We start from the raw sequence: 27919 nt of genomic DNA on the forward strand, positions 1-27919 counted from the left end.
AAGACAAAAGCCTGTTCCATATTAGAAGCAGGAGAAAAGAGAAGATGGGTGGATCAGTGGCGTAGCGTGGGTTGTCAGCACCCGGGGCAAGGCAAGTAATTTGCGCCCCCTAACCCGTGGATTTGCGCCCCCTAACCCATGGATTTGCCCTAACCCCAGATGTTGCGCCCGGTGCGGCCCGCCCCCCCTGCACCCCCCACGCTACGCCACTGGGGTGGATGCCGCAGAGACACTGAGAAGGAGGGAGAGGCAGAACTTGGCAGAGGCAGGAGGAGGAAGAAGAAAAAGGGGCAGAATCCAGAGGGGGACCCCTGGAAGGATGCAGGTCCAGGGGATTTCCTTGGCAATGCAAGAAAGAATATATACGAGGTTTCCTGTGCAGTGTTTGGGCAGGTCAAGAAATGGGATCGCTTTGTTTACCTCAGACTCCTTCTCAGGACTTTGGCAATCGCTGTGGGACGAGGACATGGATCCCCCATTCAGCTGTCGGGAATGGAAAGAGGGTGTGTGTTTATTACAAGAAAAGTGGAATTGGAGGGGTTAAGAACACGATTTGGACAGCTGTAGGACAGTGCCTTGAGGTTTTGTGCCAGCATGGTGAGCGTGATGGTGCCACTTGGGGAAACATGGGCCATAAAGAAGAACAGGAAGGTGGGTCAACCCATACAATCTCCATTGCAATCTTTCCCCTGCATGGCTCACAATAAAATTTCCAGGCAGAGAACAAGTCACGGAAGTTTTTAAGAAAAGGCAGCATATTGTGTTGGGTCAGTTTGATAAGGATTTCTCATTATAGGCTGCGGCCCTTCGATCTCATGTGATCCATCTCATTTCCTAGCACTGCAGGAAGACAGATCTAAATAAGTTGGGCCAAAGGTTGCTGAAGCCACAGAAACCGGAGGAGAATGAAGGAAGATGGCCAGGGATCTCGTTGATCCGAAATGGACATGTCCTATGTGTCACATCTTAAATTTGTGACTCAAGGTGAATACCTGGAAGAAAACTAGAATTCCCCAGCCATGTGTCATGCAGGTGTGTTGGACTACAACTCCCATCAGCCCCAGCCACCATGGGCTAAGGACACGGGCACCATGCTAGCTGGGGCTGATGGGAGTTGTGGTCCAACACAGCTGCACGGCATCAGGCTGAAGAAAGCTGCACTCAGCTCTGCTGTACATTCTGAACAGGTAACAGGGTAGGGGTGGAAGTTGATTCAGTGTGCATTTCAAGGCAAACCAAACTGGAACTCAAAACACAGTCATCTTTCAAAATTTGCAGTCCTCCCAATTTTGCTGAGCAGTTCTCCAGGCAGGGAATGTGTACAAAAATGAATATACTAGAGTCAGGTATGCATCAAAATGCTTCTTATTCCAGGAAATTGTTTTGCAAAAGGATGTGTATATTGGGCAAAACTGCATACAATAATGTGTATATCGGGGGGGGGGGGATGCACTAAAATGTGGATATTTTCATGATGACTTTTGGGGGGGGGGAATGCCCAATGATATGGAGAACTGAACTTAAGAATGGAAAAATAAGAAACCAAGAGAGACAGAAGCAGGCAGATTCACCCATCCATACCCATCACTTACCTGCGTTTGTGCTGACCCATTGGTCATGGGCTGAGGAAGTCCGCCTGAAGGCAAAGGAGAAAGAACCCCAGTTGAATACAGTCATGTGGAAACTCAACAAACGTCCTGATAACATGCCAAAAAAACAAAAGAACCACAGAACTATCCCTGTGTCAAACATTACTGTCATTTGGTTTCAGAGATTCAAAGTTCTACTAGCACAGACACCTTATAATAATAATAATAATTTATTATTTATACCCCACCCATCTGGCTGGGCTTCCCCAGCCACTCTGGGCGGCTTCCAACAGAACATTAAAATACAATAATCTATTAAACATACCAAAAAGAAAAGAGGCTCCCCATGAAGCCCCACCAAACATTTGCAGGTGAGGGTTGTTCCTATGTATGTCCTTCTGAGGGCCAAACCAGCTGTGACTTTGATTGCATGAATGCTGCACTTCGGAGCTTCCGCCTATTGACATCAGGCGGGCGCCTTCACTGTATTCTTTCTGGCACCTGCTTAAAACATTTTTGTTTAGGCACAGTGCTTTGCAGGCACCATGGCTCAGCTGTCTGCCAGGTCTTGCAAAACCCTGTGCCTTTGCAAGTGCCAGGGACCATGGCAACGCTTGTCAAGGCAACTCCACTTTTAGCAGAGAGTTGCATTTTTGCCATATGACATCAGGTATAGAGGCACCCGTAAGATGGAGGTTCCCCACCACTGCTCTAGTGGGCTCAGGGGGACATCCTTATAAAGTCCCTTTAATTTCCCCCACAAAATTAAGTGAAGGAAGGCAACTTCATAATCTTTCTGCAGAAAATGGAGCATTTTCATAATGTATTGACAGGAAAATATAAAACTATGCACACACTTAAGAACGTTGTAGATCATTAAAGTAGATACGTTAACTCTGTTTAGACAGATAGTATTGCATTTGCTATGCCTATTATCCTTTTTTATGCATATGCATTGCTAACATTTATTTTCTTTTCTTATTGTTATTATGTTTTCACTGACTTGTATCTTGACCGATAATAATAATAAAACATCCTATCAGGTATTCTTTTAGATATATTTCAGGAATATCTTCAGGCATAAATGTTATTTTATCAGGTCAGATCTTTGGAACTGGCACTTTTACAGGTGCTGCATAATACCCATTCAACATCTGGAAGAAACCTTTTAGTGCGGCAGCTTCTACACTTTGGAACTCCCTGCTTATTGATTATCAGGCAGGCACCTTCACTGTACTCTTTTCAGTGCCCACTAAAAACATTTTTGTTTAGACAAGCCTACCCATATAGTGTATTGTTATTTTAAATTTTTGAAAGTCTTAAATTGTTAATATTCTCATTGATAATGCTACTGTTTTATCTCCCTTGTAAAACACTTTGAACGTTAGCAGATATTTATCTCTCTATATGTATATATATAGAGAGAGAAATATAGATAAATACTGCATGCAGGCCCTGCTTGAGAATAGGATGCTGGACTAAATGGGCCACTGGCCAGATTCAGCAAGGCTGCTTTTATGCTCTTGGATAAATTAGGACCAAAGTCACCACATGAGCTCTGACGATGAGTAGGAATCCGAACCCAGGTCCACTGTGGTCCAACACTCTACATGCTGTGTGGGCTCTTCCTGTCCCAGATTTAGCCCATAAAGTTATTCTACAACATCAGGAGCAAATGGAGGAACCAGACCATCTGTAAGAGTCAACATGCAGCAACGATTTCATAAACAGAAGCATCCCTACTGATATCCTGTGGATGTGGGCTCTAAAGGCCTCGTCACTCCTGCAAGACTTCCCCCTCTTTCTCTCCTTTGCCTGTAACTCAGCAGCAGCTGGTCTGGCCCTCCTCCTCCTCCTCCTCAGCTATCGCTTGAAAACAGGCCTCAGCACTCCAAGAGACAACCCGAAACCCTTCATACTTTCTGGGACTGGGTGACCATACTAGCTGCATCTCCTCAAGAGGAGAACAGGGGCTTTATTATCCACCATGCCAAGAAAGAAAAAGAGTTTCTCCCTGACCCTATCTCTTATTTTGCTCCTGCTCTCAGCATCTGACACCATTTCTCTACATCCACCGCCCGCCCCCCTCCAGTTCTGAATTGTTCCAAGTCGTTCTTTTGGATTCCTCTCTCCACTGAAGGCCAGGAAAAGACAATCCAGCACTGGAGGCAGAACTCAGCATAGTTAGATAAGAAACAGCTGTGTTAAAAACACACAGAGCTCTCCATTCAACCCAGCCAAGGAAGGAGGATTGGGGGTTGCAAGGAGAGCAGGGATATGGATGCTTGGTGGAACCCAGTGGTCTCCTCCCCCCCCCCAACTCTGGCTAAGCAACAGCTTACAAAACCCAAAAACTGCAAGGCCAGTAGAGGGGGTATCCACTGCTAGGGTTTTTTTTTAAAACGGCTGTTTTGCAAAATGTTGCTCTCTACTTGGATCCAGGCCAGTGGCTGGTGCTTCATTTGTGAAAGTGTCTGGAGCTGAAACCTGGCAGAGCTCTTCTCCCCTTCATCCCCAGTGCATGGAACCTGGTTGCAGTTTCTGTGATGAAGGGGGAAACTCTGCACATGCCCAGAGCAACTCTCTTCCTTGGCAAGATTGGAGGAATGTTCAGAGTGACTGTAGAAACTTCAAGCAGAGAAAGATGATTCCAAGATGTTTTGTTGTTACTGCAGACAAGGAACATGCTTTGACACTAACTAAAGAGCAGGCTTTCCAAACTGGGTGCCTTCCAGATGTTTCAGACTACACCTCCCATCAGGCTCAGCCATCACAACTGCTGTGGAGCATCAAGCTAGGGGGAGACTGCAGGTTTAAATCCCCACTCGGCCATCTTGCTCACATCTTGCTTGGGCCAGTCATTCCTTGCAGGGTTGTTGTGAAGATGAAATTGCGGCGGAGAAGAGAACCTATGTATCCCAGATCCGCACTATACATTTAAAGCAGTTAACCTGCCACTTTACACAGTCATGGCTTCCCCGGAAGAATTCTGGAAACTACAGATTGTTTTGTATCTCACCGCATTATACTTCCAGTCGTGTGGTGAGATTGGTTACAGTACAAAATCATATGAGCAAAAAAAATTATATAATGTGTGGTGGGTGTCAGCTTTTCTCCTGCTACTGGGTACATAATAAAGGGGTACCACTCTACTGAAAAGTGTCATTTGTTTTCATTCCCTTTGCTGTATTTTTTATTGGTTAGGTTCTCTGGTAATGCTAGCTCTGGGAGGGGAGCAGAGGTCTCCTAGCAAATTTCAACACCCCTAACAAACTACAGTTCCTGGGGGCGGGGGAGGAGCTGTGGCTGTTTAAATAATAAATAATAACAATAAATTTTATTTATATCCCGCCCTCCCCAGCCAAAGCCGGGCTCAGGGCTGCTAACAACAATAAAATAATACACCATTCTAAAATCTAAAAATCACCATTCATTATAAAATTAATTCAAATCAAATAGATGGCAACCACTGGGCTAGAGTTCTGGCCAAAGGAGGGAGTCAGGCTGTGCCCTGGCCAAAGGCCTGGTGGAACAGCTCTGTCTTGTAGGCCCTGCGGAAAGATGTCAAGTCTCGCAGGGCCCTAGTCTCTTGTGACAGAGCGTTCCACCAGATTGGAGCCACAGCCGAAAAAGCCCTGGCTCTAGTTGAGGCCAGCCTAACCTCTCTGTGGCCTGGGACCTTCAAGATGTTTTTGTTTGAAGACCGTAAGTTCCTCTGTGGGACATACCAGGAGAGGCGGTCCCGTAGGTACGAGGGTCCTAGACCGAGTAAAGTAGTGTTATTAAAGTAGTATTATTGTGCTTTAAACGTATAGTGCAGATGGGGCCTATACAGGGACATCTATCTCCCTTGCAAAATCTCTGCCCCCTCTGCGAAAGCTGGTTCTAGGAGAAATGCTTTACCTCCGATGTGCTCCTCTGTAGGGGTGATGCCCAGTTTCTTGAAATACTCATCTGTTTCGGGGTCCACAACTAGCAGTGTGGCTTCATGCTCCTTGGACTTGATATGTGACACTACCTCGGAATGCTTCAGGCCCTCGACGTTGATCCCGTTGACCTGAGGGAGAGAAAACAAGAGAGGTAGGGGGAGAGAATGAATGGCTGGATTACCACAATGCATTTCACATGGAGCTGCCTTGGGAGACAGTTTGGAGATCTCTAGGGTATCTGGTTGGCCCCTGTGAGAGCAGGATGCTGGACTGGATGGCACCTCCCCTGGCCTGATCCAGCTGGCCTCTTCTTTTGTTTTAATCTAGCATTAGATTTTGTAACAAACTGCTCCCCCTCCAATAGATAGATATAAAGGTTTTGTCCCTTTTAGAACAAAGGAACCAACAGCAGCCAGAGGGGAATGGTTCTGCTATGATCTGCTATTTTAAACCAGGACAAAGGGGAAATTCACTCCACACAGCGGCTCTCACGGCTTTGACAAACAATCACTGCCCTTTTGTTGCTAGCCTAGGATAATGGAGCAAAGGGGATCATTTTGTTCATGCCCGGGCGCCAATTATCACCTGACAATGGAAGGCAATTAATCAGTTCATCATGTGGTGTGCTGCTGCTTTCTGCTTTGACTGTTTTCTTTTTATTATTATTTTGGGGATTTGGAGGGGAAATGTCAGCAAACTAGTTACATGGGCAAGGTAGTGATGTGCTTAGCCAAGTGCTTATCCTGGAGCAAAAACAGTGGTGAGGCTGCTCCAGAATATGCTCCCCATCTGGATTACACCTCCCCCCCCAAATACCCCTGACCTGGCTGCTCTTAGCCCCACAAAGGTGCTGAGCTCACCTATCAAACCAAAGCTGTGGTTAAGTTGTTGCTTGGTTTTTTAAAGTAATTTCTCTACTGCTCCATCACCAGCATTTCGGCCTGTGGGGACAGTCCATAAAAATAAACCATACAGAGAATAAAACAAATTAAAAGTTAATCATAAAACCAACCACTATTTTAAAATATCTGCTGGAACAATGCACCTGAAGTTCAGCAAGGACGGGGCCTGTCTAACCTCAGGTGGGAGGGAGTTCCACAGGCTTGGTCCCACTACAGTGAATGCTTCTGGTAGATGCACCTGAGCTATGGGTGACCACCAACAGAGACTCCCCGAAAGATCTCAGTGATTGGGCAAGGATCTAAGGAATCAGGCGAGCCTGAAGATACCCTGGAGCACAGTTGCTAAACTCACAGCATATGACCTTTAGCCAGTCACTGTCTGTCAGCCTAGATTACCTCACAAGATTGTTGTGCGGATAAAATGGAGTGAGGCGAGGGAAGCACCATGAAACCACCTTCAGCTCCTCAGAAGAAAAGGCAAAATTTAAATGTCCCCCAGAGAAGCAGACAGCCCTCTGGTGCGGGAATACAAAACCCTCGGCACTTCTGAGGGCCTCCATTTCCTAGCAACCACCCAAATGGCTTCTCTTGCCAGAGGCAGGCCCTGACTGCTCTTCCACTACAGGCTCAGCTGCCTGCCTCAAGTAGCCAACAGGAAGGTGAAGCTGGAAGGGAGCCAGAAGCCAAGGAGAGCTCTTCAAAGCCTCCCAAGGGCTTCTGGCTGGGACACTGTCTCCATTTGAACACTTGTTGTTGCCACCTGCAGCCTGCACCTTTGCAGGCAGGCCCCTGACAGTTGCTTCAAAGCTGGAGACAGGTGCAAAGAGAAAGAAGACGAGGCAAGAAAAACATGAAGCAGAGACTGAACAGTTCCTCCCCTCACCTCACAAGAGCAGGCACCGCAGCCCAAACTGAGGAGCTGCTGAGCATCAAACATTTATGGGAGCCCCTAAGAGCTGGGATCAGGTTTCCAAATTCCACAGGTTCACCTCCTCCCCTCTTTGTGCACTTCAGGAAACGTGCCAGGGGGTTGCTAAATTAATAATCAGCCACCTATCGGTGACATATTGAGTGCTGGAAGCAAAATCTGTCTTCATGAACACACCTGCCTCCTAGGTGGCCTCTCCTACCTCCCTCTCATGTGCACGCACACACATGTACTGTTGCACTGCAGGCATTAAAGATTCAGGGGAGAGAAAGCGAGAGAGTTCTGTCGCTGCAGAACAGGTGTGTTCCTGCAGAGAGGGCAATAAGAGGCAACTGCAGAGATGAGCAATTGTGTTCTCTCTCTCTCTCTCTCTCTCTCTCTCTCTCTCTCTCTCTCTCTCTCTGAAACATGGGGGTTCAGGGTTTCCAAAGTATTTTTTTTCCCTGGAATTTAACCCTGCCTGATCATCTCAGATGTTGGAAGCAGCTGCTCAGTGACGAGAGAATGCTACTCTGCACATGCTCAAAAGCATGTTTTCTTTCATGGAGAAACACTGCAGGAAGGCACCTTGCAACAAACTGACTGGAAACAGACAGAATTCAAACACCAACATGCAGGTCTTTGACAGTGTCATAGTGTGGGCTCTGCATAAAAAGGTGAATGAACAATTCCAGGGCAATGGGCTACTGTGGAAGTGTTCAGGTGGAGCCTGACTGAGCAGAAGAGCTTCTGCTCCTAGGTCCTCCTCCCTTCAAGCTGTCATCCGTTACCTCAACGAGTTTGTCCTGCGGTCGGAGTCCTGCCTTGGATGCTGGTGAATCCGGGTCTACTGACCGAATGAACTGCCCGGGCCTGGCTTTCTCACTGTGGAGGTTGAACCCGTAGCCAGTGGGGCCTTTCTTGAGATGGCAAAGTCGCGGGCAGAGGTCCTTGGGTTGCCCGTTCAGATCCTGGATTTGGGAAGGAAAAGAGGCCATTGTTGTGTGGGATTGTTTCTTACTCTTTCTTTATAGAAATAAAAAGTGTCACACAATAAGAAAAAATGCACTAAGGAAACAGCCCTGAACAGGAGACACCCACCCATCTCCACAAGGCCAAACAGGGGCAGATTAAAAATAGACTCAATTAGAGGAAGTGCATTTGTTAAAAACCAATTGTCCAATCCCTCCTGACAGAATAAATTTAATACGCTTGCTAAGTGACAAAAGGATAAAATTAGACCCACCCGTTCAGGGCCCTCTCCCACTTCAAAGCACGCCTGACCAACCAGATCTTAAATGAAACACCCTACATAGGATTATCTGAGAGGCTAAATGCTGCCAAAAAACGGGGTGAGCTGCCTATCATTAGCTAAATGTGTGGACATTGAAAAAACAACATGTGTTCCTATCCCTTATGACTGTGGAGACTCTCCATCCTTCTGCCTTCAATTAAGAACAGAAGTAGAGCCCTGCTGGATCAAGCCAATGGCCTGTCCAATCCAGCATCCTGTTCTCCAACAGAAGAACCAACAAGACGCCCCAGTGGGAAACCCACACACAGGATTTCAGCACAAAAGCACTCTGTCCAACGGTGGTCTCCAGCAAGTAGCATTCCTTTCCTTCATCAACACTTTTCCTTGCTGAAAGTGAACTTTTTTTCCTGTAAAATAGTCTCTGGTTTACAGCAGCATCTCCCAAGGAGCTCTTGAAAATTGCTACAGGTCAATAGGCAGACCACTTAATGTCATTCAATTGGCTGTTGTCACAATTGCAACGCATTATTCTAGATGCTACATGGTTTTGGCATCACAATTTTAATTCCCACAATTCAAACTGCATTGCAATCCATTTCTGATTGCTTTCAAGTCACTTCCTCCCACCTGCCATTTCCAGTCTGTCCCATCACAGCTGTTGGTCGTCATCTTCACAGGCATGCTGTGGACCACCTGAATTAAACTTATGGACCACTGGTGATCCTTAGAGCACAGTTTGGAAACCCCCCTGGTTTACAGCACACCGGCAAGGCACAATTTAGAATGTAGCATTTTTCACAATCCAAAACATTAGTATATTTGAATGGATCAGACACCCTTGATTTTCAAAATCAAAACATTAACACAGTGTCCCTCAGAACATAAGAAGAACCTGCTGGATCAGGGCTATGGGCCATCTAGCCCAGCATCCTGGCCAACTAGTTGCCTGCGGGAAACTTGCAAGAAGCACCTGAGCACAAGAACACTTTCCCCTCCTGTGGTTTCCAACAACCGGTTTTCAGAAGTACTGACTGGAGGCAAGAACAAAGCCATCATGGGCAATAGCTACTGATAGCCTTTTCCTCTAGTCTAGTCCTCTTCTAAAGCCTTTCATGTTGCTGGCCATCATTGCCTCCTGTGGGAGTGAGTTCCACAGTTTAACTATTCACTGCATGAAGAAGTACTTTCCAACATTCAACATTCATTAGATGTCCACAAGTTCTAGTGCCTTGAGAGACTTCTATCATGTCATCTCTTTCTTGCCTCCTTTTCTGTAAACTAAGAAGTCCCAAACACTGCAAGCTTTCTTCACAGGGCAGTCACTCCATTGCCTTGATCCACTAATAACTTTACTCAGAGCAGACCCATTGTTAACTTGGGAAACATGATTAACTTAGGTTCATTATTTTCAGTGGGTCTAAGAAGAACTTAGCTGGAGACAACACCTATGCAAAGAAATTCAAGTGCTTGGTGAGTCCTAGAAATCTGTGGCTTTTCACACATCAGTGTTTTTTCTCTTCCAAAAGGTTGTGGGTTTCCTGTGAGCGAACCACAGGTACCACAAGAACACCACAGGGCCACAAACAAGTGAGGTGACATATCTGGGGAGAGGCAGTTGTGGCTGGGGGGGACCGTTCCCATGTCAACACAAAGTCTTTACTATTTGAGCAGTGTTGGGCTGAGTTCAGCACTGGGGCAATTGCATCTTGGAGACCCCTGCCTTAGCATTTCACCCTTTTAAAAAAGGTGCAATATTATATCAGCTGTTTTTTTTCTTTCTTTTACAGGAAATAGTGCCGCAAGGTGGAATAAGCACAAGGCCTGCGGCAGACAGTGGAAGCTCAAGTGGGTTATCTGGGACCCAAACAAGGCACCCAGCAGAGTCACCAGAGCAGAGGCTTTAATGTTGTCAGCACAGGCTATCTTTCCCCAACCTCTTACCTTCAGAATTTTGGTCTGTAAGCCAATGACTTACAAACCATGGTTTGTTGTTAGAAAACAAACCATTGTTGCACCACTGGGAAGGGTTTGCACCTAAAACTAAATCATGGTTTTCACAAACATGTGTATTCTAGGAGAAATTCTAACTAAACCACTGGTGAATTTTCACACCCACTTAAAAAAAAATAATTTGCAACCTGATGTGTAAACGTGGAGAACTGAAGATTGGGGGGAGGGGGGGAGAAAATGGGAGAAAAACCGAAACTGAAAGATTTGCCCATCGCTTGTGTGAGTAACATGTCCTGAGATGAGGGCAGATCAAACGCTGGGATCCCCTTTCTTCCTCCTTTAGCCCTGCCAGGCATGCCAGCAAATTAGCAGGCTGATGACCTTCTGCAAATTATGTTCTCTTTGGTACCTTAATCACATTTGAGATGCCTCTCCAGATTTACAAAGACAAAACGCCTGAAAATGAAAGCCTGCCAAGTTTCTTGGCACAGACGCCCTTGTCCCCCGAAATGAGAGCTGAGTGATGACACACAGGCGATAATTCCATTGCGAGATAGCAAGAGAGGGCCTGCACCCGCCCCTAATCTGCACCAGGTGGCCTGCAGAGAACAGCAGCGCATACACAGCAAGAGAGGCTGTGTGGAGCAATGGGAAGAGTCTCTTGATTCTGGCCAGGATTCAGATCTTCTGCTTAGCTGCTACTGACAATGGCTCACTGGTAGAGCATTTGCTTTGCACACAAAAGGTCCCAGGTTCAGTCCCTGACACTTTCAGGTGACCCTGGGAGAGATCCCCTGTGCCAGACCCTGCAGAGCTGCTGCCAGTCAGTGCAGTCACTACTGAGCTAGAATGGCCAACAGTTTGACTTGAAAAAAGACCGCTTCCTGTTATTTTAGGGGGCAAACTGTAGCTCAGCAATATACCACTGCAACTGATATTATTATTATTATTACTCACCCATCACCAGCAGATACCAGGGCAGATTACAACAATTAAAATTCAGGATTAAAAATAGTTATATTGCATTTTGAGGAATAGGATGGGACCTAAAAACGCACATCTCAGGTGTCAAAGGCCAGGGTAAAGAGGCATGTCTTCAACATTTGTCAAAATCCATATAGTGAAGAAGCTGGGTATGCGTCTGTGGGGAGACAATTCCAAAATTCAGGGACTGCTATAAAAAAGGCCTTCTCCTGGGCTGCCACCATGCACTTGGGCACCTTTCCATGCACTGCTCTGGTTCGCCAGAAGCGGCTTAGTCATGCTGGCCACATGACCCAGAAGCTGTCTGCGGACAAACGCCGGGCTCCCTCAGCCTATATAGAGCGAGATGAGCGCCGCAACCCCAAAATCGTCCATGACTGGAACTAACGGTCAGGGATACCTTTAGCTTTAAGATACCATAACCAAATTTTGCATGATGGTTCCTGAGATGAATGTTTCCTGTCTATCTTTGCATACAACTAGATGCCATTCGAAGTAAGATTGCGGACCGTACTTTTCAAAACTGGTTTTGTTTCTTAGAATTCCTGAGCAACACCAGGTACGAGGCTGCTAGCGATAAATAAAGTGTTCTCTCTTTTCCCTCCTCCTCTCCAGCACATTTGCCAGAGAAAAGAGTTACCACCTGATGACAACTCCCCAAGGTTTGGCTGCAAATTATCTCTGAAGAAAAAAATGGTGTGTAAACAATCCAATTACAAAGAATAGTTTCCAAATGGCTGTCTGTACAGGAGGAGAAAGGAGCAGATTTTCTATTTACCTGCCTTTTTCTTTACAAAGAAGGGTCCCTCGATAGATGCTAATGCAAATAACATTTTTCAAAATACTCCTCGGAGGCTTGGATGTTGTAGAGCTGGGGTGGTAACTTGAGGTTACTAATGGGCTACAGCCCCCATCAGCCAGCATGGCCAGTGGTCAAGGATGATGGGAACTGTACATCAGCAACATCAGAGGGTCCATGGGTTAGCGCCCCCAACCGATTTAGGGATCCCAGGTTCCTTAAATGGCTCCCATCCTTTATTAAGACAGATGAGTAGAAGGGTGAATTTTTGCCCATGAAGCTTCTCCCTCTATGGTGCTACAATGAGGAGAAAAGCTGTCCAGCTATTAAGAGCAGCAGAAGAGGCCCTGCTCAGAATTCTTTCCTGCCACAAGCTAGAAGTGAGAGTTGTTCAGTTATGGGAACTTCCTTCTACGGGGCTCCCTGCCTTGGACCCAGCTAGCAAAAGGAGAGAGAGAAATGAGCCCTGAAAATGGTGTCAGATGTGTAAAAACTACAATAAGGATACCAAACATCCAACCAGCTCAACAAAGAAACAGGTGGTTTCAGTTCAAAAGGGCATTGGGTTTTGCCTTGGAACTAACCTGCAGGAATTCAAGAGGCAATTTAATGTTTTGTTCCCTACTAAGTGGAAGCCCACAAGGAAGCTTTTACTACAAGCTACAAAAGCAGTCTGTATTATTTATTGTTATTATTTATCAGTGCTATTTTTCAAGAAAAATAGAATACCTCCCTTATTCTCTTATAAAAGCAATGACGCTCACCTGAGAGGTGCCGGAACTGAGTTCCGGCTGAAAAAAACACCCTGATTATTATTATTTTGATTTGTTTTTAAATGTATCTGAATCTGATCATTAAAGTAAGACTTTACTGTTTCTACCCCTTGGAGGAAAGTCTCCACATTCTTGCCTTCCTCTCCAATTTCTTCATCACCCCTCTCCTTGCTGATATTTCAAGGAACACTTCTCCCTTTATGAACCGACCCACAACCTGTGATCATCATCTGAGGCCCTTCCTCCTATGCTCCCTCCACAAGAGGCCCAGAGGGTAGTAACAGAATAAGTCAGGCTTCCTCAACCTTGGCCCTCCAGATGTTTTGAGACTACCATTCCCATCATCCCTGACCACTGGTCCTGCTAGCTAGGGATCATGGGAGTTGTAGGCCAAAAACATCTGGAGGGCTGAGGTTGAGGAAGCCTGGAATAAGTCCTTTTCAGTGGTGGCTCCCTGTTCGTGGAATACTCTCCCCAGAAAGGCTTGCCTGGAACCTTCTTTGTCTAGTTTCAGGTGCCATCCCATAACATTGGATGACCATCTGTTGGGGGTTCTTTAGTTGTGATTCTTGCGTTGCAGGGGGCTGCAGTCCAACAACCTCTGGAGGGCCACAGCCTCCCCATATCCATGTTAGAGAGAAAGCAAAAATTTGTGGGCAGAGGTGGCTGGGAATCTGGAATCATGGATACTTGTCTCTTTGGAAATCGACAGCAGATAGCCTCTTATCATGGGAGAGGCAAATCGGGGCTTACCACACAGATATTCAGGGTAAATGTTTGTGTATCCTCTTAATCAACAGTTAAATTGCCTTGAAGGTTATTTTGCTGGTGTGGCAGGGTAACAATAAATAAACCCAATGTAATCTAATCTAAAGCAGATTCCAGCATTGTATTCCACGGTTTGGCTGTTTGTCTTCCACAGTAAAGCAGGATGTCATGTTATTTATTTCTAGCAAGACAGATTAATGCTGGATTGCGTTCAATTCCTCCTCCCCCTCCCCCTTTATTTGCTCTGCGCTCCATCATGTGATTTCTCACGTAAATACTCACCATTAGTGAGAAATATGCTAGGTATGAAGTCAGATGAGCCCAAGTGAAGGGCCTTTTTTAAATAACTTATTCTTATTTTTTCCCAAGAGGCAGAACAAATGCAGGGATAGCTGAAATATTTGGAAAATGAATACAGTATGAACATAAGGAGCTGCCTCATACCGAGTCAGACCATTAGTCCATCTTGTTCAGGGTCGCCTGCACTGACCGGCAGCTGCTCCCCAGGGTTACAAATAGGGAGCCTTCTCTCAGCCCTCCCTGGAAGTGCCAGTGATCACATCAAAGACTTTTCACACACAAAGTTCTTGCACGGTCTTTCCTACAATAGTTGCCTTATCAAATCACTGGTCCATCTAGCCTGCAAAGTCCTACTCTGATAGGCAGGGGATCTCAGGCAAAGAACGCTCCTTCCCATACACTGGCACCCTGCTCCTTTGAGCTGTACATTCCAGACACTGAATATGGAAACTTCAGATTGCAAAAGGAATATTTATATGCCATGGCATGCAGAAGGTCCCAGGTTCAATCCTTGATGCCGTTTCCAGGTACAGCTAGAAAAGATCCCTTCCTGGAACCCTGGAGAACCACTGCTGCCAGCCAGTTTAGACAATACTGAACTAGGTGATCCAACGGTGATGGTTTCATTTATTTATTTATAAAATATATTTATATACTGCCATATAATTTAAAAAGAACAAGAAAAGGTTTACAACACTATCCGTATGTAATTAAAAAACATGTAAAAAAATTAAAATCAACGGCCATCAACTTAATGTTATGGAAACATGTTTAAGACCCAGGTCACTAGTCAAAATGGTGGCAAGCCCAGTTAGCAGAACTTGTGATGTTAAGATTTGACATGGAATACCAGGGTTCAAATTCCCCCCTCAGCCATGAAGCTCACTGGGCAACCTTGAGCCTGTCACTGCTTCTCAGCAAAACCTACTTCATACGGTTGTTACGAGGCTAACATGGGAAGGAGGAAAACTATGTATACAGTCGTACCTTGGAAGTCGAATCGACTTCCAAAATGTTCAAAAACCAAATTGTGGCTTCTGATTGGCTGCAGGAAGCTCCTTCAGCCAATCAGAAGCCCTGGAAGCCCCGTCAGACATTTAGATTCCAAAAGAACATTCGCAAATCGGAACAATCACTTCCGGGTTTGCGGTGTTCGGGAGCCGAAACGTCCAACTTCCAGGGCGTTCAGGATCCAAGGTACGACTGTACCACCTTGAACTCCTTGGATAAATACAATCAAACAAACAAACAAACAAACAAACCACAAACTGTCAATTACCACCACCACCATCAATCTCTTTCTCTCTCTAGGAAACACAATGTTTTGGATAAAGGAGCACAGCATTGTATCACAAAGTCAGGCCAATGTAACATGTACAATTCTCTGTCCCTCCATAGCAACCACATTACTAGGTCAGCGGATATTATCTGGTCCGATTGAGTTTGTCTTTAACGGTTCATATCATCCTGTGCAACACACACACAGCTGTCTCATCTTTCCTGACCAATGTAACAAACTCAGGATATTTCCCAGGGCCTGCAAGCCAGCAAGTTCGTGAGTATCTGCAAATATTTCCAGCCTGCCTTAGAGAATTCTTCAAAAACTGCAGAAAACAGGAAATGATTTAACTGGTTGAATAATATTGGAACTCTGAGCTTTCTCGACCCCAAAGGACACATTTTAACAAGAACGGGGGGGTGGGGGGCTTTGAACCTGGGCTGGAGGGGAGAGAGAATAATCCTATTTGAATTATTATTATTATTTTAGAAAAACTGAAATGACACAGTTCAAAGATCCATTACTGAAAGGGCCTTGTTGGGATTTTATTAGAGTTTTAACTGGAGCTGATATGAAATTTTGTTAGCTTTGAATTACCGGCCTTGGCAACCACCCCCAATCATCTCTGTGTTTATCAAAATACAAACTGTATTCTGACGTTTAAAAAACAAAAGCAAATCTTGGCTACATTCCCTTGGCCCCTTACCTTCCAGGGAAAATAAGGATTTTCTCATATCTGTTCCTGGGAACGCACAATTTATAGTTAGCCTTTGCAGATTTTGGAGATAGTTTGAAAAAACACACAACCAGGTCCGCTCAGAAATCCAGAGAGATGGGTAGGATTGGACAAATCTTAAGTTCAGCTCACTACACTTCCACATCAGAAAAAAAGGTTCTAATGGAAATTCAGCAGAATTTCAGTGTGCATTCTCCTTAATATGCCAATCCTGCGCAGTGTAATTTCTCAATGCATTTTTTAAAATGTTGTTTTCACTAATATATGTAATTTATGCACACTTCCCTTAAGATATGCATTTTCATATACTTTTTTGGGGGGGGGAGAGAATGCCTCTTGCTTTTAATATTTGAAGCTTTTAATGTTTGAAGCTTTTAATGTTTGACGGACTACTGTATTTTAATATTTTGTTGTAAGCCGCTCAGAGTGTCTGGGGAAACCCAGCCAGATGGGCAGTATATTATTATTATTATTATTATTATTATTATTATCATTATTATCATTATTATCATCATCATCATCATCATCATCATCATCATCCAGACGGAGAGGGATGTTAAGAGTATGCATAGAAACTAGGCTAGTGTAACCAGGTAATTTTTTTGCCCCACCTACTTTGGCCTCTGGCTCTGCCCACCGCACACATGTGGCCCCATACAATTCCCAAAAAGGGAATGTGGCCCTCTGGCTAAAGCAGGTTACCTGACCCTGAAATGCAATAAGTAAGGGCATGCTCCTCCAACAGCACAGCAGATAAATCTCAGTTTGGGCCCAGTGGTTAATCCTACTCAGAGCAGACCCACTGAAATTGATGGACTTATTGTTTCATTAATTTCAATAGGTCTACTTTGAATAGAACATAGTTGGCTACAAGCCCTCAATTAACAGTTTCCTGGGCTACCACCCAAGCTCATGTGTAAATTACGTCTGAGTAGTGGCAATGGTGCCTGAATTTCTAGCCTTGTCGACAGGTTCATCGTGGTTATTTGGACTCTTGTGGCAGAATACTTTTCATTTCTTATTATGGAAAAGCAAAACCTCCTCAGCATATTTTGCTCCAGACTCAGCACCATAAACATTGGCACTGGCCTTGATTAACGAGGCGACGTCTGGACAATTAATTAGTCAGGTGTCAGCACTTTAGAGCAAGGAAAATCCATTCTCGGGAGCGCCAGATACAGCTCCACAGAGATTTTAAAGGGGAGGTGGGGAAAGTCCTACAATTTATGCTTGTTTTCTAGCTCTCAGGGATGGGAATGAGCATTACAAAGCAGCAAAGGGGGTGTCTGCAATTTATAAGAGCACAGGAAACACTGTGCTTTAGAGAAAAAAATTAAACATATTCAAACACTTTACCTCAGAAACTCCAAAGACTGCAAGTACAAAAGCATCCGGCACATCAATAAAATGTAATGTTGACTTGAAGAAGCTTGGGGGGGTAATTAAATTTCCCAGCAAGAAAAAATGAGTAAATAATTTAATAAGAGCTGGAAGGACCCTGGCACAGGCATGTCAACAAGAAGCACCTAATGATATCCTGAGATGAGTTAAGGATAGTCTCAGGAGAACCAAGCGTGTGTTTTTATTCCTTGCAAAAAGGTAGCTTCTCAGCCTAACCTACCTCACAGGGTTGTTGTGTGGATAAAACGGATGGGGCTGATGGGAATGTTGTAAGAAATAGTAGTCCAAAACATCTTCAAGGCACCAGACTGGGAGAGGGTGTCCTAAAAAGCTTTTGCTGAACTCTGGCATTTCAGAGCAGACTGTTTTAAAATGCTCCAGCGAAGCCCTAAAAAACACACACACACAGATGCCAGCCAAGGACTTGTCTCATGTTCCCTTCCTGCCATCTCTTCTGAAATATCTTCAGCTCCCTTGCTAGTCATCCCAGTTGGCAAGGCCACCTTCACAATGTACATTAAAAGCACTATGGTACCACTTCAAACAGCCATAGCTTCTTCACCCAATGAATTCTGGGAGCTGTAGTTTGTTAAGGATGCTAAGGGTTTTTAGGAGTCCTGCATTCCCGTTGCAAAGCTACAATTCCCAGAGTGGTTCAGCAGTCAGTATCTCTTCATAAGGAACTCTGGGAAATGCAGCTCTGGGAGAGGAATAGCGACTTCCTAATACTATTCAGCACCCTTCACAGAGTACAGCTCTCAGGAATCTTTGGGTGGAAGCCATGACAGTTCAAAGAAGCATCACAGTATATTAAATGTATGGTGTGAATGTGGCCTTGGAGCAGTTTGCATGGGACCTCCAGAGGTCCGCCATCCAGGTTACTGACTGGGGCCATGTCCAGGGAACTTCTTGCAATGCTTCAGTATCAAGGTATCTGGAGACAGTTTGAGGCAATGGTATGGGGGGCTTGCCATCCACGTCCCTTATGACAATGACACACCACACAGCAATTGACATTATGAAGAGCAGAAAAGGCCACTCCTAACTGACATCTAAGTTGGACATTTTAATATACAGAGCCTTTCGGTGTGTGGAAATTAAATACGAACAATAACTTTTTGTACGAGGAAGCGGTTCACATTACATGTAACCCAAGACCTCAGTGTAACGGGAGGAGCGGCAGCAAAGTAATATTTTAAACGCTCACACAGAATGGACGCCTCGGAACGAAGCAAGAGGAAGGATCCTAAGCTGTGAGAAACTGGCTACAAGCTCCGTCATTCCCAGAGGCTGCAAACACCAGTGGGAGCCTCTAGACTTCCTGCCAATGACCTGGCACCGGCTGCTTTATTCTGAATTTATTTTATTTATTTATCACATTTATATCCCACTTTCCCCCCTCCATTTAATCCTCACAACAACCCTGTGAGGTAGGTTAGACTGAGAGGCAGCGACTGACCTAAGGTCACCCAGTGAGCTTCATAATGGTCCTAGAACCTCGGCGTCCAGATTCCTACTCTGACACACCACTTCATTCCTACATTTGCTTTTCATACAGCTATTTGTTTTATGTATAAAAAGCCGAATATCATAGCATATTTAGTAATATTTATAGTACGGGACACAGGTGGTGCTGTGGGTTAAACCACAGAGATTAGGGCTTGCCAATCAGAAGGTCAGCGGTTCGAATCCCCATGACGGGGTGAGCTCCCGTTGCTCTGTCCCAGCTTCTGCCAACCTAGCAGTTCAAAAGCATACCGGTGCAAGTAGATAAATAGGTACCACTCCGGCGGGAAGGCAAACGGCATTTCTGTGTGCTGCTCTGGTTCGCCAGAAGCAGCTTAGTCATGCTGGCCACATGACCCGGAAGCTGTAAGCTAGCTCCCTCAGCCAATAAAGCGAGATGAGCGCCACAACCCCAGAGTCGTCCAAAACTGGACCTAATGGTCAGGAGTCCCTTTACCTTTAATATTTATAATATAGTAAATATTTTAATATATAATTTTTTTTAAGCCTGCTAGGGTAGGACTGAAAAATGGTTCAAGTGCCTGCCAGAAGCACCTCCCTCTTGTGAACTTTAACATTAAGAACACTTATTTTTAGAGGCTTTAAAACAGCGGCAGAGGGAGCCAAGCCTTTCCTCTCCCCCACAAACAGCTTGTCACAAAAAATGTTGTCGCGGCCCCTGCTCCTCTCACTAAGCCAAAGTTGGGTCCCTGCCACCGAGCAGAGCGGGCATAATTGTCTCCATTCATACAGCACGCCAGCGATCTGATGTTTGTTAAGAGTGGAGCCAGCTTCCCCTCTCAGTGCCAGAGTGAGTCATCGGGGGATCCGAGGGGAAAGGTTTCGCAACGAGGCAGGCCTGAGTGGAAGGAGCCTGCAAGGGCTTCCCGCCCCAGAGATTCCCCAACTTAAAAGGCGGCCCCACACAATGGTTCTGGGTTTGTCCTTGGGAACATGTGCAAGACCCAAGAATGACGCCACAAAGCTCCCTAGGGAAGCCTTTGCCAACCTGGTGCCCTCCAAATAGATTGGACTACCTGGGAAGATGGTGGACTATGCTTCATCGGAGGTTTCTCAACAGAAGATGGATGGTCGTCTTGTCAGGAATGCCATTATTATTATTATTATTATTATTATTATTATTATTATTACTGCAATTACTGCATTGCATGGGGTTGGACTAGATGACCCTGGGGTCCCTTCCAACTCTACGATTCTATGATTCTGTTGACTCCCGTCAACCCCAGCCAGCACATCCGTTTTACTGGAAGGCACTAGGTTGGCTAAAGCAGCCTGCAATCCATGCTGTTCTATTTTAAGCTGGAATTGGAATACCAACTCTACTTCTGGATTTCAAGAATCCAAGTAATAATCTTCAACCAAGTGGGCAGTTCCTCTCTCCCCAGCCTAATTTTCTTTTTTTGAGCGGGGGGGGGGGTGTTTGTCAATGGGCCATTGTATGCATTGAAAGGTTTAAATGCCCCTTTCCCCTCACTGCAATCACGATCCCATCCTGCAGTTGGGTGGGGTGGAGAAAAGAAACAGATATAAAGGCCATGCTATTTGAAAAGGGAAATGTTAAATGGAAGGGGTCGAAATCATTTCTGGAGAGAGGCAGAATCACAGAGAAGAAAATAGCTTGACCAATCTGTACTGACCATAGCAAGCCAAATAACCTACCCCAACAGCTGTGCGATAGGTCACCTACGTCAGGAGGAATTGCACAGCTGTTCCATTATGTGTGTCTTTTCTGTATTAAAATACACACACCAGCTGGATGCTGGTTTTATCTGTCGTCTTTTAATTTAAATTTAAACTTAAATTTAAAGGGAAATCATCTGCAAACACTGTAAAAACCCACCTGGAATCATGAGGCAACCTTCTTCCTCCTCTCAGGCCAGCCAAAGACAGATGAGTATCTTGGCAAATCCATGGGAGGTGATGAAGCCCTTTCCTCTACTCAGGTTTTAAAGTGTTACTAATTGCCTGTAAACTGACACTAAACAGAACCCCTAGCCTGGACATGATCTCTGCAATTCCCAACATATACCCCTCTATCCGACAGGGGAATCTTGAGATTCCCCAGGCAGAAGGGAGGCTTGAGAGAAGGTCATTGCCCTGAAATTTTTGGAATGCTATCAGCACTCCAAAATCATCCAGATTTCTTAAACCCATTTTGAAGGTATGCAGCCTGGTAGGACTCCAACTCCAGCTGTGAGCTCAGAATAATGTGTGCAAACTGAGGTCGTAAAAGCAGTTCTGAGCATTTATCCAGTCCGTTTCAAGGGCTTCAGATATATCATCTTCTAAATTAGACCAGTATTTATCATCCCCCGAATTGCAAACAAGGCTCAAGCTTGAGAGAAGAGCAGCTTGCCAGGAGGTAACAGCTCAGAGTTAAAATCTGAATTGGAGATTTCCTGCCTCACAGCTCATGTTTTCAGTCATCTTTGCTACACCATCTGCGTGCAAAGTATATATATTTGTGCTCGTTGCAATGGTTCGTGTAATTAGCTACATGCAAAGGATAAGCTACACGATAGCTTTGTTTGTATGCACATTTGTATATGAGGTACCTTAAAATAAAATAAAAACCCATCATTAAGGGCAAAACTGGGAATGTAAGATGCTGTTTTATACAGTCAGACCCTTGGTCCATCTAGCTCAGTACTGTCTACACTGACTGGCATCAGCTCTCCAGGGTTTCAGACAAGAGTCTTTTCCCAGCCCTACCTGGATACATCAGGGACTGAACCTGGGACCTTCTACATCCAAAGCAGGTGCTCTAACCACCGAGCCAAGGCCCTTCACCCAAACTACATGTGGTGAAATATGTGTAATTATGCTCTGACCCATTTTTGGGTGGGCAAAAGGGGGAATGAAATGAGAAGAGGGTGAGGAGAAAGGTCCTTAACCCTGTCCCCTTCGGCTCACTTTCCCCCTCAGAATTGCCCTCCCCAAATTGCTCTTCTCTCTGCCAAAAGAAGACAGCAGTCCCTCCCCACTCCTGGACTCCATATTTTCCCCTCAAGGAGAAAAGCAGCTTGGAGAGGAAAATTTGGAAGAGGAAAATAACCAAGCGCCTTTTGGGTCTTCTTTTCTGCACATCTGCCCTTGATTTGGAGCATTTCTTTGTGGTATTTTTCAAGGAGGATAAATGTGCATTTGTGACAGCACAGGCTGTGGTCTGCACCATGAGAGGGAAGCAAACCAGTCCCCCACGTCTTGTTAACATCACCACTTCCGCCAATGGGTATCGTCTCCCTATCATCACCACCACTACTAGTTTTTCCCACTTTTGGACTTTAACTGGCCCAACTCCCTATACTGGGTAGAATGGCATGACACTTAGGCATGGGGTGAAAAGGGAGGCATAAACCCAATTATCCAAAACAAACTGTGCTTTACTTAAAAGTTTTAGTAAGGCAGCAAGTTAGATAGCAGTATTTTTCCCCAAAAGAAAACAAGCTTTATAGTTTGAGGTGTTAGCTGTAAAGGTAAAGGTAAAGGTCCCTCTGCCCGTACGGGCCAGTCGTGTCCGACTCTAGGGTTGTGCGCCCATCTCACTTAAGAGGCCGGGGGCCAGCGCTGTCCGGAGACACTTCCAGGTCACGTGGCCAGCGTGACGAAGCTGCTCTGGCAAGCCAGCACCAGCGCAGCACACGGAAACGCCGTTTACCTTCCCGCTATAATGCGGTACCTATTTATCTACTTGCACTTAGGGGTGCTTTCGAACTGCTAGGTGGGCAGGAGCTGGGACCGAAAGACAGGAGCTCACCCCACCACGGGGATTCGAACCGCCGACCATGCGATCGGCAAGTCCTAAGCACTGAGGTTTTACCCACAGCGCCACCCGCGCCCCATAAAAGAAACACAGGAAAAAATAAGCACATTCAGCTAAACCTATTATTAAACAAGCCAATACATATTGATCTATAACCCTCAATCCAGCTTTTAGGTCCCTTTTAGGTCTTCCTTCGGCTTTTTTCTGCTGCAGTACTCAACTATACTATTTCCAATGTTCCAGCTCAAAGTATTTCAGCCCTTTTAACCTCTTGAACTCTTCAACTGTTAATTAATTTATTTTCCACCTTGATTTATACACATTATTTTCACCTCATCCCAACCTCTCAGCCAATCAGAGGGGGAGAAGACACCTGGTTAAATTTCTATTTCTCAGGCTAAACGTTGGACCTTCCTGTGTACTTTTGACCTTCCTGTGCAGAACTTTTTGCTGTGCACTTCTGACCTTCCTCTCCTGTGCAGGTATAAAAGCCTCAGTCTGATCCCAACCTTTGACAGAGCAAGTTGCTCACTTGGAGCTTTCTGTGATGCAGCAACCTCTGAGGAGCCTTCAGCCTTGCTGCTTTCCTTGTAGGTTGTGGCATCAGACCAGAATACAACAGCCTTATTCTTTCACAACATCCCATGCCTTCTAAACATGCATCTGACTCCACCCTACACCTAGAGGCTTCTTGGCTGATCTATAGATGATGTTTCTACAGTTAGCACCCATGGTCAAATATCAGTGCAGGTGCAAAAGGTGAACCTGTGCCCCACCTTCTTCAGCCCTTGGGTTGAGGACCACCTGTTGGCACAAATCCTGGCACTGAAAGACCACCCAAACTGCCTCCACCAGATTAACCACTGCAAGACCACAGCAGGCCAAGAACAGGTATACTGCAGGGCACCTATGCACAGAGAGGTCAATACTCAAGGTGACTGAAGCAGGTTAGCCAAAGTGCAGCTAATCAGGCCCATAAAGAGCAAACGCAACATCCTTGCAGAAAATGTCACCCTTTTGGCTGACAAGAATGCCAGGGCAAAGACAGGCTGCTGTTTCACTGAAGGACAAAGCAGTACCATCTGGAGAGAGAGAAAACCACGGTTCCAGCCACTCTGCTGCTTTGGCTGTGACGATAAGTTTATCCTCCCATCACACCATACTCCTATAAAAATTAAGTGGTAAAAAACTCAATTGTAAAGTAAGCAGGAAGGATTTCAGCTTTGATATCCATGATCTGGTAAGATTTGGTGATCTTATGTTCTCATGACCACACAGAAATGCCACCCAGTAGGTCAGCCTTTCCCAGCCTACTGGTGCCTTGAACTTCCATCATCCCTAACCAGCACAGTATAATGTTGGGGCTGATGGGAGTTAAAAACAGTTGACAGGCGTAAGGTTGGCAAAGGTTGTCCTTGAGGCAGCAAAAAACACCACCAGCTGCTGACAACAGTCTGAAACAGCCTCCCATAACCTGGTGTCCTCCAGACATTTTGGACTAGAGCTCCCATCAACTGGCTGGGTTTGATGGGGAATTGTAGTCCAAAATATCTGGAGGCCACCAGGTTTGGGAAGTCTGGTCTGGATAAAAGAGTGGCCCCAAGATCAGAAGGGAAAGTTGACTATTCCTGGCCCACTGTGGGCTAGTCAGGTGCAAACATGCACCCATCCCTCAGTACAGTTATTCCCCTTTAATTAAGTGGAAGGATGTGACCAGGATTCTTGCAGGCTTTCCCAAAGCAGAACAGGGTGGGAAAGGAGCCAGTGTCCGAAAAACCTTATCAGCAAGGAACACAGTTCCTCTTCACGGTTTATCTCGGAGCCCAAACTGTACAGCAAGTTCTGAAGCAGCTGCCCCGAGAGCACGCCAACATTCCCTGCATTGCTCCGTTCCCCCCTTATCTCCTGGAGCAAGAACAGCCTGACAAAGAGGGTACAAAGTATTTTGGAACAGCCAGTGGGCAAGTGGGAGGGGAGGAGGAGGAGGGCTGTGGGTGCAGAAGCCATGTGATCACCAACCTCACCCACAAGCAAGGCCCCAACGCAAGATCAAGGGCATGGAGCGAAGGGAATGGTGTGAGGAACGGTTGCAGCATTTGGGGCTTTTCAGTTCAGAGAAAAAGCGAGTGAGAGGCGACATGACAAGTTTATGAAATTATGCATGGCATGGAGAAAGCGGACTGAGAAAGGTTTTTCCAACTCTTTCCTAACACAAGAATTTGTGGTCATCCAATGAAGCTGAATGTTGGAAGGCTCCGGACAGATAAAAGAAAGTCAATCTCTATGCAGCACAGAGTTAAACTTTGGAACTCTCTCCCGCAGGAGACTGTGATGGCCACAGACTTAAAAAGGTAAAGGTAAAGGGACCCCTGACCATTAGGTCCAGTCGTGGCCGACTCTGGGGTTGCGGTGCTCATCTCGCTTTATTGGCCGAGGGAGCCAGTGTACAGCTTCCGGGTCATGTGGCCAGCATGACTAAGCCGCTTCTGGCGAACCAGAGCAGCGCACAGAAACGCCGTTTACCTTCCCACCGGAGCGGTACCTATTTATCTACTTGCACTTTGATGTGCTTTCGAACTGCTAGGTTGGCAGGAGCAGGGACCGAGCAACAGGAGCTCACCCCATCGCGGGGATTCGGACCACCGACCTTCCATGAACAAATTCATGGAAGGGAAAGCTACCAATGGCTCCTGACCATGATGGCTATGCTCTGCCTCCACATTCGGAGGCAGTCATGCTTCTCAATTTCCAGTTGCCGGAAACTGCAGGAGTGGAGAGAACTGGTTGCTGGACTGTATGGGCCACTGACCTGATCTAGCAGGCTGTTGTTATGAGGTATCGATGCCCTGGCCTACAGATCTAGAGAGCAATGGGTTTCGTAGATCTATGAGGTGGGGCATTACGTTCTTGGTAATTTAAAATAGAAGGCAGCCACCACAGATGAGACCTGCGCTTGGGTCACTTTCAAAAGCAGCTCTATCATGTGCTGCTGAAAAGCCTCCAGGGGCCTAGTGGGCGGACAGTCAGTGAATGGTGATGAGTTGGGCCAGTGAGGTTTCTTTTTCTTTTTTACTTGATTACATTTATATCCTGCCTTTCCTCCAAGGTGCTCAAAGTCAGGTACGTAGTTCTCCCTCGCCCCATTTTATCCATACAAGAACACTGAGAGCTGAGTAAGGCTGAGAGGCAGTAAGTGGCCCAAGGTCACCCAGTGAGTTTCAGGGCTGTGTGGATTCGAACCTTGGTCTCCCAGGCCATAGTCCAACATTCTAACCCCTGCACCATACTGGCTCTCTGGTGTCCCCCTTCCAAGCTCCAGGGTCCCTTAGCCAGTGCCTGACCTGGTCAACCACTGGCACCAGGCCTGAAACCACGGCTGGGTGTTACATTTGAACTAAGCTCATGTCGAAGTCCAAACCAAACTAAGAACAGCTGGCAAAGGAACATCTTGTTGCCAGTAAATGGGTATGCCTGCCTCCCAAATCTCATCCTCTTAGCGCTACTGAGCTCAGGCTTTTGAATAAATATTATCATTAATAATAACAGCAGCAGCATTTGCTATTTAGCAAGGCCAGCAGATGACCTTGATTTCCGTTCCTGCAGGAGCTGCCTGTGTGTAAAGTTACAACACACTTTTTTTTTTTGTTCCCGCAAACATCCTCTTAGCAAATGTGGACATTAACAAAATCACAATTTTGGCTCTCTGTCCAGCCCTTTACATTGTAATGCCCTTATGCAATTTAAATGTGGAAAAACTGCACACTGAAAAGTGAAACTCCTAAATTCAATTCTAACATTAAAGAGCCTAATGAAAATTTGTCAGCAGATTTTTCCTAATATAAATATGCTTACATACAGTTTTCCATAAGATACATGTTTTTGCAAAGTGACTTCCCCTACTAGAATGCATTTTTAATGTTATTTTCAGTAATATATGCATTCTATGCACATTTACCCCAGTATAAGCATTTTATGCCTGTATTCTTAATGATTCCGCAACCCTCCTATAGGTGAACAAATACAAGCACGTAGCTGCCCTATCCCATCCAGTTTGGCTCTGAATGGGTCCCCCCCAAATTGCCCCAGAATCCTCTCCTCCCCTCCTAGAACTTGTGCAGAAGTTCCTCAGCAGATCAGCTGAAAATTCTGCATAAACATAGTAAGATCCTTGGCTTTATTTTAGAAACCAAATGGACTTTGTTCTTTTCTGTACATTCCTTTTAAAATGAACACGTACAAGGCAAAGGGGAAATAATTTATATACAATAATAATTTATGGGGGGGGGAGAGCAAAAAAGGGCCATGAATCTTTCTTTACTATCTTACCAGAACATAATAATTTGCCCTGCTGAATCAGGCTAATAGCCCATCTAGTCCAATACCCTGCCCCACAATAGCCAACCACATACACCAAAAGGAAACCCACACGCAAGACCTGACCACACAAGCCCTCTCTCTCCCTGTGGTTTTCAGCAGACCCATCATGAGTAGTAGTAGTAGTAGTAGTAGTAGTAGTAATAATAATAATAATAATAATAATAATAATAATAATAATTTTCTACCCTTCCCATCTGGCTGGGTTTCCCCAGCCACTGACAGCCTTATTCCCCTCCATGAATTTGTCCGATCCCATTTTAAAGGCATCCAAGTTGTCGGCCATCACTGCCTCCTGTACAAGTGAGTTCCACAATCTAACTCTGTGCTCCGTGAAGTAGTAGTTTCTTCTGACTGTCCTGAAGCTTCCAACATTCAACTTCACTGGATGTCTGCAAGTTCTAGTGTTTTTTTGGGGAGAGACAGAAACTTTCCTCCATCCATTTTCTCCCCATCACACGTTAAGGTCATAAACTTAACTATTAGGAAGAACATCTCAAAGACAAATTTTATTAGAGCTTCGGCTTCTGTGCTTTTGTCACTGGGTCCAAGAAATTGACACAGCCACCTCTCTACCCTTCGGAAAACTGTCCAGGGACAGATGTTCCGGTTAATTAAATCAAAAGAAGCTTGCAAGAATTCAGCCGTCCATTCCCACCCAGCTTATCAAAATGCAGCAGCTT

The 27919-nt window shown here is 45.5% G+C and overlaps 1 protein-coding gene across 2 annotated transcripts in view; it reads right to left on the reverse strand.

The window, feature by feature from the left end:
* Positions 1 to 27919, reverse strand: part of NHERF2 (NHERF family PDZ scaffold protein 2) — a 55915-nt gene that overhangs the window by 9265 nt on the left and 18731 nt on the right. Inside the window, exons 3-6 of one of the 2 annotated variants that reach the window (XM_083584765.1) lie at positions 8119 to 8298; positions 5493 to 5646; positions 1593 to 1636; positions 421 to 483 (exon numbers count right to left, since the gene is read on the reverse strand). In XM_083584765.1, coding sequence (XP_083440891.1) covers positions 421 to 483; positions 1593 to 1636; positions 5493 to 5646; positions 8119 to 8298 — 441 coding nt within the window. The remainder of the gene's footprint in view (positions 1 to 420; positions 484 to 1592; positions 1637 to 5492; positions 5647 to 8118; positions 8299 to 27919) is intronic. The other variant, XM_083584766.1, reaches the window with a different exon arrangement.

Source organism: Podarcis filfolensis (genome assembly GCF_964270895.1).
Source record: "Podarcis filfolensis genome assembly, chromosome: 14".
In the NCBI taxonomy this organism is placed as follows: Eukaryota; Metazoa; Chordata; class Lepidosauria; order Squamata; family Lacertidae; genus Podarcis; species Podarcis filfolensis.